Source organism: Bubalus kerabau, chromosome 10, assembly GCF_029407905.1.
Source record: "Bubalus kerabau isolate K-KA32 ecotype Philippines breed swamp buffalo chromosome 10, PCC_UOA_SB_1v2, whole genome shotgun sequence".
NCBI classification, from domain to species: Eukaryota; Metazoa; Chordata; class Mammalia; order Artiodactyla; family Bovidae; genus Bubalus; species Bubalus kerabau.
The window spans coordinates 59,425,429-59,439,743 of NC_073633.1; the positions used below are offsets into that span (position 1 = coordinate 59,425,429).

At 35.0% G+C, this 14,315-nt stretch overlaps 1 protein-coding gene across 6 annotated transcripts in view; it reads left to right on the plus strand.

The window, feature by feature from the left end:
* The window catches only part of NEDD4 (NEDD4 E3 ubiquitin protein ligase), a 146,093-nt gene that overhangs the window by 93,017 nt on the left and 38,761 nt on the right, over window positions 1-14,315 (plus strand). For all 6 annotated transcript variants that reach the window (XR_008699357.1, XR_008699358.1, XR_008699359.1 and 3 more), the window contains 6 exons: window positions 533-583; window positions 2,218-2,279; window positions 5,058-5,160; window positions 9,903-10,069; window positions 12,292-12,409; window positions 12,496-12,663. Coding sequence is in view for 3 of the 6 variants with exons in the window: in XM_055537883.1 (XP_055393858.1) it covers window positions 533-583; window positions 2,218-2,279; window positions 5,058-5,160; window positions 9,903-10,069; window positions 12,292-12,409; window positions 12,496-12,663 (669 nt within the window). In the remaining 3 variants the exon portion in view is untranslated. The remainder of the gene's footprint in view (window positions 1-532; window positions 584-2,217; window positions 2,280-5,057; window positions 5,161-9,902; window positions 10,070-12,291; window positions 12,410-12,495; window positions 12,664-14,315) is intronic.

Sequence of the window (14,315 nt, forward strand, 5' to 3'; positions counted from 1 at the left end):
TACATAGATCTGGAGGGACTCTTATGGCTTCTTCCTTTTGGGAATTGTCCCCCTCACTTTCCAGTTAGACTGTTGACTTTAAGTTTTCAGACTCCTCAAATGAGTAAGATTTCTGATTTCTCTGTGAGTTCCAGTCATTCAGATGAATTGTGGAGTACTGCCAGGTGAAAAGCCATATAAACAGGAATCCTACCTAGTACAGTTCATTCTTTCAAGGACTGACTCCTTTCTAGTTTCCGCTTGCTTTTGGTCATTCTGTGTTGCTTTCAAATAGTTGTTTAATATATTTTCAGAGTATATAGTTATTATCTTCAGAAGGCTCAATGTAATTTAGTCTTTTCTGCCATTACCAGAAGTTGTACCATATCACCTTTTATTTCCATTGATTTTTTTCGTAAATATTTCATAGGGTTAAACAAAGAAACACAAAAAAACTTCTATATATTTTTATGAATGATGACAATAGCTATCAAAGTTTTCCAGAAAGCTCAAGCATATTACTAATGTTATTTTTTTCTTTTTTCTTTGGTAGACAAGAGATGATTTCCTAGGTCAAGTGGATGTTCCTCTTTATCCATTACCGGTTGGTATAGATGTCCATGATTTTACTTTCTAATGCTTATTCTTTTTATTTTAATAAATCCTTAACAGATACACAATATAGTAAATGTAAATATTTGATTTGTAAAGTATATACTGCTGTTAATTCTTGAGCCTCTTATTTTCTGAAAACATCTCAATTTTCCATTTTAATTTTAAGATTCCCTTATATGAAACCCAGTAAGAAATAGAGATGGGAGGGGAATTTGGGGGAGATTGGAAATACTATATGTACGGCTGGGTCACTTTGCTGTGCACCTGAAAGTTTCATAACATTGTTAATTGGATATGTTCCAATATAAAACACAAATTTTAATTAAAAAAAAAAAAAAGCCTAAGTGCACTTAGAAGGTATGACAAGGGCCTGAATTTTTTTACAAAAAGAAGGAAATAGAGAGACCCTGAAGTTGGTTGGCATCATGAAAGCATTGTTTGAGGAAGATCAGTTTGAAAATATTTTACTGAAAAACTAGACTGGGGAAAGCTTAGTTTCACAGGAAGAAACCAATCAATTACAACAACATGGGCATGAAACTGAATGTGGACCAACCATATAGCAACAGAAGAAAAGAGATTCAGGAGATATTTCATTACATGATATTATTGGACCAGGAGCTCCAGTTGAAAAAAACAAAAGAAGCAGAAAGTAAAGATAATACATGTTGAACTTGGAAGATAAGGGTGGTATCTCAAGCAAAAAGAGTAGGAGGAAAGCCTTTTTTTTTTTTAAGATATGGTAAGTTTATTTTTAGCTGTATTGCATATCAGTAGAAAACAAGAAAAATGAAACTTAAATCAGGCAACCGAAGAGGTATAAAAATAAATTATGTAGGGAAAAGGGTCTGGAAGGATTGAGAGTTATCACTGCTGAGGTAACTGCAGAATCTCTGAGAAGGATGGGCTGTCCAAATGAGAGGGATGAAAGCATTGAAGGCCAAACACTGAAAGTTCATCAGTGTGCTTCTGTCAGAGGAGAAAGAAGACAGACCAAGAAAATACAGAAAAGACCCAAGTGAAATGATGTCATGAGAATTTAAGAGTTTCTAGATGTAATGGGTAGTTTAACAATGTCAAATGCAGCAGAGAAATAAAGAATAATAAAAACAAAGGGCTGTTGAACTTGGTAAGAAAGAAAAGTACTAATTCTTGATCGATCTTTTCAGATGTTTATTGTCTCTCTACAGTCTTTAGACATTGCAAACTTTTAATAATGAATTTAATCCAGTCTTATTTTCCAAGCTGCTTACTTTTTTTGTTCTAGAATTGCCTCTGTGGTCTAACCACGCCAACATTTTATTGAATACATACTCCATATTCTTTTGGGGCGCAAATACACTAACCGTTCTCTAGTGTTTTTCTGCTTTTACCCTCCTTTTGGCTTCACAAACACCTGCTCAGATAGTTTTATACTGACTTGTGCTGCCAGGAGCAATTCCTACAGTGCAGGAAAGGGAAAGTATTGTCAAATCACCAATTGTAACCATTTAATAAGCTAAATCTTCTTTTTTCTGACTTCTAACTTCAATTATGCCTTAAGTCATAGTTTATGAATATTCTTGAAAAGTATAAATTTTTGTTGTTATAGATATATCTTGAAAACCCACTGTTTTATTCTAGACAGAAAATCCAAGAATGGAGAGACCATATACATTTAAGGATTTTGTTCTTCATCCAAGAAGGTCAGTAAATATAAAATAATAGCTTATGAAGGTTTTTTTAAAAAATATTATTATACTTTACAGTAGCCCCTTTGGAAAATCAGTTTAAACCTTTGTAAATAAGCTACTTTTAAATATTAGGTTTTTTAAAGCTTTATTGCTGTTTCTGATTAAAAAGTAATTTCTGGTGATCTAGTGGTTAAGACTTTGCCTACCAATGCAGGGGGTGCAGGTTTGACCCCTGATCAGGGAGCTAAGATCTCACATGCCTCACAGCCTAAAAACCATAACATAAAACAAAAGTAATATTATAACAAATTCAATAAGGGCTTTAAAAATGGTCCACATCAAAAAATCAAAAACAGTTATATATGCACAGTACAAAAATTCTGAAAATATAGAAAAGTGATCATACCCCTTTGGGAAAGACTTTTCTCTCTAATATTTATCAGACTAGAAGAATGAAATATGTCATTACTTTATATGTATTTTATATCTTATACTGTGTGTAATTTTGTCATACTGTGTTTTGAAAAATTGCAAACATCAGTTTATCTGGAAAAAAAAAAAAACCTAGGGAGTTCTCTGGTGGTCCAGCGGTTAGAACTCCATACTTTCACTGTCATAGCCCCGGTTCAGTCCCTGTAGGGGAACTAAGATCCCCTAAGCTGCATGGCACAGCCAAAAAAAAGAACCCAACTTGATACAAAAACATTTTCAAGGAAATGTAACTACATTTTGCATACTTTCATTTAAAAAAAATTTCAGAAAACTCAAATATTTAGAGAAAATAACATGAGCAAAGACTGTAATTTAAAACCCAAATAGTATGTTCATAATTCCATTTTCCTAAACTGAATTACTTGATTTTTGTCAAAAACTTTTAAGTTTAAGCTTTAAATAAAACCCCTTTTGATCTTCTGTACCACATAATCTAGTAAAATCTAGTTAAGACATGTATGGGAATTTACTGACAAAAAGGTCAAAGTAAAGCCGAGGAATGACATCTGTGCAAAACTATTTGTTTTCTCTTTAAAACTAGAAAATGCAATTGAACTTAGTAAAATTTTTGATTAAAATTTTTAAATATTCATTGTAATATAAATTTAATATAAATTTAAATAAAGGGAACAGTGGTCTTTGTGTTCATAATTACTGTCTATAAGAGAAGTCACATTTAATTTCTGTAGAAGTCGTGCAACGTGAGTCCCTTTTCTTGCTTTAATTTTGAATTGATTGTGACATCTGTATACCAAGAATAACTAACTAGTTCTTCTCTTATTTGGTTGCCCTAGTAACCTGCTTTTCAATTTGTTGAATGCTTTCTGGTGTCTTTATCTTTAAAACACTATAGCAGTTTACATCTTCTGTCTGCACTGGTATTGCTGCAAGTGCAGAAAGAGTTTTATCCAACTACATTCCTAGATTATTTTTGAACATCAATAAATTTAAACCCACAGGCTTATTATCTAGTTGGAAAAACTTAATAAAACCTATCATTGTAGAGAAACCCTCCTATAAAATATTACCTGAGTAAGTTTTCTGTATCTGTCTTTTATAAGAAGTCATAGAGTGTTCATACCCCCTTAACTATGGAGACATGAGTCACATTAGTGATCTGGAAATAAGCACTGGGGGCTTACTGACCAGTCAGGGAAGGACACTTTCCAAATCCATGAGAACTGTGTAGAGAAGAACAACTAAAAAGATTAAGAGAGGCATAGGGGAGTACCTCTTGAAGACAGGAGGAGAAATTAGGACCCTTATGTCTTATTATATAACTGAAATCTATAAAAATTATCCAAAAAACCAATATAGAAAGCTATAACAAGCAAGGATTTCCTAAGTAAACAGGATGCTATTATAGAATTGGTGGGGGCAATAGACAGAGTTAGGTCTTAAGTTAGAATCTTAAGAAAGACAGGTTTAAAAAAAAAAAATGAATGAGGGAACTTCTTTGGTGGTCCAGTGGTTAAGACTCCATGCTCCCAACGCAGAGGGCATGGGTTTGATCCCTGGTCAGGGAACTAAGATCCCACATGCTGTGGGTGTGGCAAAAATAAATTAAAAAAATTTTTTAATTAAATATTACTACTCTGGGAAGCAACCCTTAACTTAGACAACTCATTTTTCTAAGAGGTGGTATGAGATACAGTATGAAAGTAGATTAGATAAATTAATATATGACAGATTCAAACAGCTGTCAAAGACATTAGGTTTCAGATAGTTATCTGACCTTGCTCTCTACTTTTCTGTTATACAACATGGCTAGATTATTATCCCTAAAGCACATCTGTGAGGATGCCTTTCCCTATCCTCCAAATTCTATGCAAAATAAAATCTAAAAGTTCTACTTCACTTAGACCTCATCAGCTGGACCATTCCCACCTCCTTTATATACCCTGTAATTCAGCCAATCTCAGCTACTTCCATTTCCTTAACTGCACCCCCGGTTTCCCATCTATTTCCTTATTTTTGCCCTCTTCTCTACTCTTATGCCTTTCCCTGACTGCCATAGATCAAAATCCTCCCCAGTCTTCTAGCCCAACCCAGATGCCAGCTTCTCTTTCAAGATCTCTCTGATCTTTCACTTAAACTTCCATAGTTCCATATTTATCTCATAACAATTATTTATTTATGGATGTTTCTTTTTCTCCACCATCTATTCCTTTTTCTTCTGCATTGAAACTTGTCTTGAATCTCTCCTAGTAAGCTAGTAGATGTTCAATGAACTCTTATTGAATGAATGGTTTTCTTCCTAGTGTTAAAGTTGTATGAATTATTATTTTCTTTCTACAGTCACAAATCAAGAGTTAAAGGTTATCTGAGATTAAAAATGACTTACTTACCTAAAACCAGTGGCTCAGAAGACGATAACACAGAACAGGCTGAGGAATTAGAGGTGAGATTTTATAAATATTTGGTTAAACTAAGAAGAAAAATATCCAATTTCTTATTTTACTATACTCTAAAGAAAAAATAACTGCTTAATAAAGTTAAATGTGTGCAATAAAAATTACTTCCCTAGACATTTGTTTATTTTACCCAAGAATTTGTTAAACATTTCTTTCCTCTAAGGACATTTCTGTGAAATGAATGGCCATTACTGATGGCATTCTTAAAGCTTAAGGAATAGAGATTACAATGTTTATAAATGAAAGCATTTGTTGTAATTAAGTCATTAAGTGTTTCTAGTTTTTCAGAGTTTTCTAAAAACATGTCATGTGCCCCCTCTATTAAAGTAAGAACACAATTTATTGTTTGAAAGTTAAATATATGGAAAATTTGAAGATGCTACTTAGGAACTCCTTTATGAAATGTAATTCCTGTTACTTTTCCTATCATGGTTGGGGTGGGTGTGGGAGGGCTCATAGAAAAGAAGACTAAGAGAGAGAGAGAAAAAAAATATATAAGTGATCTAATAAAAAGCCACATTTATTGGGGGCCAAAAGAAGTTAACCATCTTCATGGGTGATAGGATAAGAGGAAGTCCAGTCAAGGATTTGGGCAGAGCCACCTACATTTGGGGTAAGTGAAGAAGAGGCAGAGAACATGTATTTGGAATAGAATTGGACAGGGACTTGGAACCCTCCTAGTCTCAAGCTCTGCCACTTATGAGCTGAGTGACCATGTGAGTCTCAACCCTCTCTGGACTTCAGGTTCTTCCTTTGCAGAGTGACAGGGTGTACTGCTACCCCTAGGGTTTCTTCCAGCACAAAAAATTCGTGATCTGAAAAGGGAACAAAAACATTTGCCTCTTGAGGTTCCCACTTAACAAACATTATCATCAGAAGGTAGCACCTTATTCTAACTACATTGACTGAAAGCACCCTTTGTTGTGGCATCAGTTTGCTTTGGAGGGGTTGTGTGTGTGCCTCTTCCTCAGTAGTCATGCTTTTTTGATTAAGGGTCTGCTGAAGTCTCCAGAAGGACTGTCAGGATGAGGGACTCTTCCCCAGGGCTGGGCTTTGCATCACACACCCAAACATCTTGAGAAAGTTTGATAACAAGCAGTGCTTTTGCGACAAAGATTCCTGGGAATTTTTTTTATATGCACTAATGAGATTTTACTTTGTGGGGGAATCTATAACAACAGAAAGAAAGAACTTTTTTCTTTAAATAGTTAGCCTTATTACTCTGGTGATCAAAGAAACTTAATATCCTCTCTCATGTCTAATGCCCTTATTTGATACCTTTTTTTTTTATTTTTAGTTTTTCTGTGATGTGTCATATAATAATCTTTTTTTTTTTTAATTTAGGAATTTATTGAGTAGAATTTTCTCTCTAACTGGCATTTTAGTGCACAGGGAAACCTGAATAATGGAATTCTGTTTGAAATGAAGGATGTCTGCTATAAAGAAAGAAAATTCTTTATTTAGTAACTTAAAAAATTTCTAACAGCATTTCATTATTTGGTAACCTGCTCCAAGTTTTGCCCACATGCATGTATCACAGGTACCTTATTCACAGTTCAGTTTCTGTGGGTAGAGCTGCTTCGCTTCATTTTGTGGTCTCATGTCTCAACTTTGAATTCCCTCAGAATACACCTTATAATTTCAGTAGATGTAAGCATGTAGGAGTTTATTTATGAAAGGCCCTAGGAATTCAAACACATGAATCTGTGCTTATTTATCTTCTGTGTAGCTAATGACCAGAGAAGTCTTGTCTTTGACATCTGGTTTATGACTGAATATATAAAATCCTACCATTTAAAGAAAACAGTTGTCATTTTCAAAAGAGGCTCACTCTTAGGCAGTGTATACCCTGGTAGGATAAAGTTTGGTAAAGTGTGACTGTAGTACATAATTATGTAGTATTTTTTTTGTACCCCTTGTAACTTTAGGTTTAGCTCTATGTATTTTATGTGGTTACTACTACTGTATTTGCTGTACCTCTGAATGCTTTCTTTTTGACCATCTCTGACTGTTAAATTGTGGGTGGTTGCATGTTAGCTTTGAGGTTAGTAAATAAATAACATACATTGATCCTTAGAAAATTATTTTGTGAAGAATATTAGCTGATACATGTTTAATAGGGAGGCATTCTATACTGAAAATGAAAACCCATTCTTTCTAAACAATGTTCATATTTAGAAATGGGTAAACAAATGGATAACTATACTTCTTCCTCAAACTGAAACAGGTTTTTAAAAATATAGGCCCTTAATTAAATTAGTTTTTTTCCCCTCCAGAAGTTTACTTGAGTAACATAAATTCAATTAAAAAAACCTTTAATAGAGAAATCTTTTAAGAAGATTCTAAAGAAATATTTTTGGTACCATTTTCCAAGCTCTGAATATTTTTATAATCTTCTACAGCAGTAGTGAGGACCTTTTTATTAATAAATTTTATTAATCTGCAGAAAAATAATCAGTGACCGTATTTTTAAAAATTGGTCCTTTTTTTCCAATAGAGTGAAATATAAAAATTCAACTCACATGCTTTTAAAATTGAGACCAGAGAAATAAAATGTGATTTGATATGTACAGACTGATTTTTAGATATATAGATCTTCTATCATAATCATTTAAGGGAAAGGAAGCGAGAGAGAGAAGGAAGGTAAACATCAATGGAGAGAAAAAGTAGAGGGAAGAGAGAGAGAATGGAGTTCCTGGCAATAAAAAGAAACAAAATTAGCAAGATGTCAGTTCCTATCGAAGAAATAAAAAGAAAATAAAGAAAGAGAAAGAGAAGGAATCTGTTTTACTTCCCATCCATATGTCTTTTCCTGGAATAATTTTGTCTGTCTTCCTCCCTCCTATGCCTCACCTTCCATTCCACCTCGGTCTATAACCCTCTCCTTGGCACTAGCCAAAGATCAACCCTGCTTCAGCCTTATCCTGTTCTGTCCGCTGCCAGAAAACGATCGTTTTCTTCCCGAGGTCTCCCTGACCCTTCCTGTTCAGACCCCACCTTCCAAGAGGGAAGAATTCTCTTCTATCTTCTAAACCATCACCCGGCTGGCACAGTGGTCCTCCGGTGCTAGATCCCCAGTGTCTAGGCGGAAAAAAAAGACTCTCATATATTAAGGAAGTTATTTTTTACCTATTATTATGGTACCAAATATGTTCCCCAGTTTGTCTCTCTCTCTCTCTTTTTTTTTTTTTTCTACTTTTATTTAGTAGTTTTTGCCATGTACAAATTTGGGGGATTATAATCAAATCACTCAGCCTCTTTTAGGCCATCTGGGTTTGATGTCATACTTAAGGTTTTTTTACTCCTAGAATATACTTTTTTAATATCCCTAGATTTGTTCTAATACATTTTGGTTTTACTTTGTAACATTTTAAATATTGCTCAATCTGTAACATTCTGGTTATAAGGTATGAGGTAGCAGTGCAAATAATTCTTCCTTTTTTTTCCTAAGTAATTTGCTTATCTTCCTATGATTTGAAATGACTGTATCATATACTGAATTCTATAAATTGGATTCTCTTTCTTAGCTTTCCAATTCTATTAATTAATTGTGGTTTATGGTATGTTTTATCTGATAAAGTTTATCTTCACTTGTCTTTTTTGGAATTGTGCTGATTATTTTTGCTTGTTTTTGTTTCTATTTGAACTTGAAAATGGCTTTGTCATGTTATATTAAAAATCCATGATGTAGTCTTATTTAAATCTTGACAACTTTATAAATTAACTTGGGGAGAATTGATGTCTTTGTGAGATTAAATCTCCCTAGCCAAGATCACATTGTCTTTTCATTCACTCAGGTCTTCTCTTGTGTACCTTTTAGGAGAATTTTAAAGTTTTCATTGCTAGTTTATTTATGCTTCCTAACCATATCGGTGTTTAGCAGAACCTTTTACTGACTGCCTTCTCTGTTTTGAGGTTTCTTGTATAAAATCATGTCATTAACCCTTGCTACTTTTTTCAAATAATTCCTTACTCTAACTACCCTAGCTAAGGTTTTTTGTATGTTTGCTGCTTGCTAGTCTCAGAGGAAATTTCCAGTGCCTTCCTAGCATATAAACAAAACAAAACTTTCTTTCTTTGGCTGTTTTATGACTTGACCAAAATGCCATTCCATGGTCCAGAGGAGAAAGAGAAAAGTCAGACCAGAGAATCATAATGTCTTTTCAATCACCATTTCTAAATCATTTGCCCTTCCCTATCATGCCTCTACATGTTTGACCTTCATACAGCAATTTTTTTCAGGTTTCAGAGAGTTATTTACTTCCACCATTAACAAGGTGCTTTCTCTCTGAGAAAGACAATGCCCAATAAGACACGATCCCTGTTTATAATTTAGAGAATAGTGTGAAGTTGAACTATGCTTCTCTATTTCTTAGTGTCTTCCAATGCTGTTTATTTTAAAGTTTTCCAAGTCCTTTTTCTCCTATTAGACATGCTTTAAATTTTTTCAAAAAAAATTAAATTTTTTCAAGCAAAATCTTAAGTGTTATCATTTTGAAAAACAAACAAACAAACAAACAAACTTCATTATCATCAGATATTCCTGTTAGGTGTTAAAAGTTGACCGCGTGCTCATTCTGTCTGCGTAGTTTCTGAAACTGGACATGCTCAATCTCTTAAAATTTCCTCTAGCATATTTTATGGGCTTTCCAGGTGGTGCTAGTGGCATTAATTTATACGGTTAAAAAAAATTAAGCATAAACTTAATTGTCACCATTCTGTTTTTCAGCCTGGCTGGGTAGTTTTGGACCAACCAGATGCTGCTTGCCATTTGCAGCAGCAACAGGAACCTTCTCCTCTACCTCCAGGATGGGAAGAGAGACAGGATATCCTTGGAAGGACCTACTATGTAAACCATGAATCTAGAAGAACACAGTGGAAAAGACCAACCCTTCAGTACGTGCTGGTGACTTTTGTGTTTGTAATCTGAATACATTTTGACCACTGATTTCCATTATGAAGTCATGACTCAAATGGATTCATAATAGTATGGGAATCCAAAGACTGTAAGAATACTAGGATTTTTTTTTTTATGGTGCTGGGCATAAAAAGTGCTATCTTAGGTGTTTCTTTCTTAAAATGATTTGATAGTATTAAAAAGTATTTGAATTACAAATATCACCCTTCTGATTGCTTCTTTAATTTTAATGAATTGTCAGTTATTTCTGTTTTAAATTATTATATAGCCACAAAAGGAACATTTTTCTTTCTAGACTGATGTAGAAAATCTTGGAGATTTTTTAGTTTGTTACTAAAATATAATGAGAAGTTGATTTCTATAGCACAGTGTTTTTAAAATAGAAATTTTTATGAAATATAAAGGGCTCAATAATAAGTTCTTTTGTTAAACACCCATTTGCCAGTCTGGTCAATGTGTACATAATTTCTGATGTATCCAAATCAAGGACAGAATGGCCTTTCAGGTATTCTGATTTATGTCTCCTCAGTGATATTTTTCTTTTATTATCATCAGACTGGTATTTATAAATGGGGCTTTCCGTGTGGCACTAGTGGTAAAGAATCTGCCTGCCAGTGAAGGAGATGCAAGAGATGTGGGTTCAGTCCCTGGGTCGGGAAGATCCCCTGGACTAGGAAATAGCAACCTGCTCCATTATTTTTGCCATGGAAAATACCATGGACAGAGGACCCTGGTGGGCTATGGTCCATGGGGTCACAAGGAGTCAGACACACTGAGCAACTGAACACACACACATGGTTCAGCACTTTTTTTTCCTTACTTTTGGCTGCGTTGGGTCTTCGTTGCTGCATACACAGGCTTCTCTTTTTCCAGTATGAGGGCTGTAGAGCACGTGGGCTCAGTAGTTGCGGCTCAGGCTCCTCTAGTTGCTGCATGTGGCCTCTCTATTTGTACCACACCAGCTTCGTTGCCCACGGCTTGTGGAATCTTAGTTCCCTGACCAAGAATTGAACCTGTGTCCCCTGCAATTCGAAGGTGAATTCTTAACCACTGGACAACCAAGGAAATCCCCAAGAACTTTTATAGATGTTTTCTGATCTCAAATGCTTCCAAAGCAAATTGATGATCCAGCTGCTTTGTGTCACAGAGGCATTGATCTCTGTAGAATGGCATACAGATTACAAGACTGAATGCATGATAAAATTCTGAAACATCTTGTTGTATACCTGTATTGTGGCAGGCCTGACTTGAGCAGAATCACATTTCTTTCACTGTGGTTGAGGTTGCTTTCAGCCAGCAAAAATCATTTATTTGGGGGAAAAATGTACGAGGCATTCTCTTAGGACCGCTATGTTTTCTCTAGCAACTGTACAGCAAGAATTGGTCACCTGAATATCCTGGGCATATATGGTATTAGATAAATTAACAGTAGTCTTGTTATTAAATACTTATACAAAATTCTTGATCTTATGGTCTGGCTATATTAAACATGACTAGCTAGAGTAGTATAACTAATGAATGACTGCGGAAAAGATATGCAGTCTGATTTACCATGCCTTTCCTAATTTCAAACACTCCTTTACTACTGTCCTTTCTCAGAACAGGCCCATTACTGTAAATGATCAAAAACACATACCATTTAATCTATAATCTATTAAGTTTTTAATTATAGTGTCCTTATACTGTCTTTCCTTCTGCCTTCTGCATTCATGCATGGAAACTAGAGGGTAGACCCTTGGCTTAAGATCAGTTCTGGAAAATGTTACTTTCTAATTCATGAAGATGTATATGCAACTCTTAAAAAGCTTCTGTTTTATGAACTTTCTAGAGCTACTTCAGATTTTACTCTTGTAATAACATGGTGAGATAATAGTGTAATAAAATTACTTATGCAACACTCAGGTGTTCATTCATTCAACAAATATTTTTGAGTGCCCATACACATGAGACATTTTCCTAGGTACAGTGAAGAATGAAAATATTGTGCACGTTACACATTTTCACAAAAATTTTTAACTCCATAAGGTACTCTGAAGGTACTGCTGTTCCTACAACTTAACCTGAGCGTGTTGAACTAGCCTTTGGGCCCAAACTATAAATTCTGATCTAATATGGATAGTTTCTAAATGAACACAGAATTTTTAGCTATCATTTTAACTCTCTTCAGGTGTGGGTGATGGTTTTTACATTTCTAATGCAGGGACAACCTAACAGATGCTGAGAATGGTAACATTCAACTGCAAGCCCAGCGTGCATTTACCACCAGGAGGCAGATATCTGAGGAAACAGAAAGTGTTGACAACCGAGAATCTTCTGAGGTAGAAATCATTTTCTCGTTCTTGTTGGTAGACATATGTTATAGCAATTGATTCAAGTATGTAGCTTAAGCTTCTGTTCATTTTAGAACTGGGAAATTATAAGAGAAGATGAAGCCACCATGTACAGCCATCAAGCCTTCCCTTCATCTCCACCATCAAATAACTTGGATGTCCAGACTCATCTTGCAGAAGAATTGAATGCCAGACTCACTGTTGGTGGAAATTCAGCCACTGGCCAGCCAGTATCCAACTCAGTAAGATGATTCTTAGATTTTGGTGGAGCTTCAGGATTTTATATTTATATATATATATATATATATATATATATATATATATATATATATTTTAGGATTTTATATTTTTATATATAAATATTATGTATGTATTTTATATCTAAATATATGTGGACTTCCCTGGTGGCTCAGTGGTCAGGAATCTGCCTGCCAATGCAGGAAATGTGGATTTGATCCCTGGGTCAGGAACATCCCCTGGAGAAGGAAATGGCAACCTGGGAATATTCTTGCTTTGGAAATCCTATGGACAGAGGAGCCTGGTGGGCTACAGTTCATGGGGTTGCAAGAACCAGACATGATATAGCAACTGAGTACGCGCACGTGCACACACACACACACACACACACACATCCATTATTCCATTCAGTATCTAACCTTTACATAAAAGGTTGTCTTTTTTCTCCATTTTTGTCGAGATATAATTGACATAATACATTGTGTTAGTTTAAGGTGTACAACATAATGATTTGATCTATGTATTGCAAAATTGTAAGTTAATATATAACACCTCGTGGTTTTTTTTTCTTGTGATGACAAAATATTGTCTTAAACTGCACATAATAATGTGTAAGGGACTTTTGTACTTTACAGTATGGCCATTTTCAAATATCCTCACTAACAGTATGGAGCAGAGTTGTGGAAAATCCACATGGTCATTGGACTCTAAATATCCATTACATAAATCAATGCCCTCAGCCACAGACTATCAGGAACACACTTGTAATTGAACAAGTTGAGTTTATTATTCATTTCAGCAAGGGGAATACAAACCATGAACATCTCGGTAATAGTATGTTATGAAAGACTTAAAGGATTTCAACTTGTATTAGGCGATTTTCAGGAGGGTTTAAGGAAGCAGGACCTCACATTGGATGCTATCAGGAAGCAGGGATAATTCTGTGATGTGATGTCTTAAATCTTAACTGTAGCAAGGCTAAAGCTATGATTAGCAAAAAGCAGCAGTCACTTGTATCTGCCAGGATATAGGGAGATATTTGGTATCTTGTGGCTTGGACAGTGTTCATGTTTTGCTGTGTTTAGGCATGATTACAAAGTAGTCTTGATTTTGTCTTGAATTGTGCTGATGAGTGCCAGGCCAAGTCCTGGGTGCTTGGGGTTACTCTTCTCCTTTTCAGGGATACCACACATGTCACCAACACACATGTGAAAAAGAGCTGATATACTTTGACTAAACAAAGAGATGACCTTCTCACTCCAGCAGCCACTATAAACTTGCTACCTCTGGGGTCCAGAAGCCAGTATTTCAACATAACACTGCCCTGATGGGACCCTTGTGGCTAACTCTCTCATCTGTATCAAAGGAGACATTTCAATGGAAGACAAAGAGGTGTCCAAGGATATTGTGGTCATTTCCTTTTGGAATTCTGCACTTTCCATTCCATTAGTAAATATGGAGGGCTGACTACATACTGGTTATATGCCGGTTAAAATATCTTTAGAATATAGTTCACCCATCTGTTTAAGTATTGCCTATGCCTGCTTTCACAGAAAATTAACAGAGACAAGATAGTCAACAAAAACTACTTACTATCTGGACCTTAACAGAAAAATTTGCTGACTTCTGTTTTAGCACCTTTCTCATGATGCTTCAG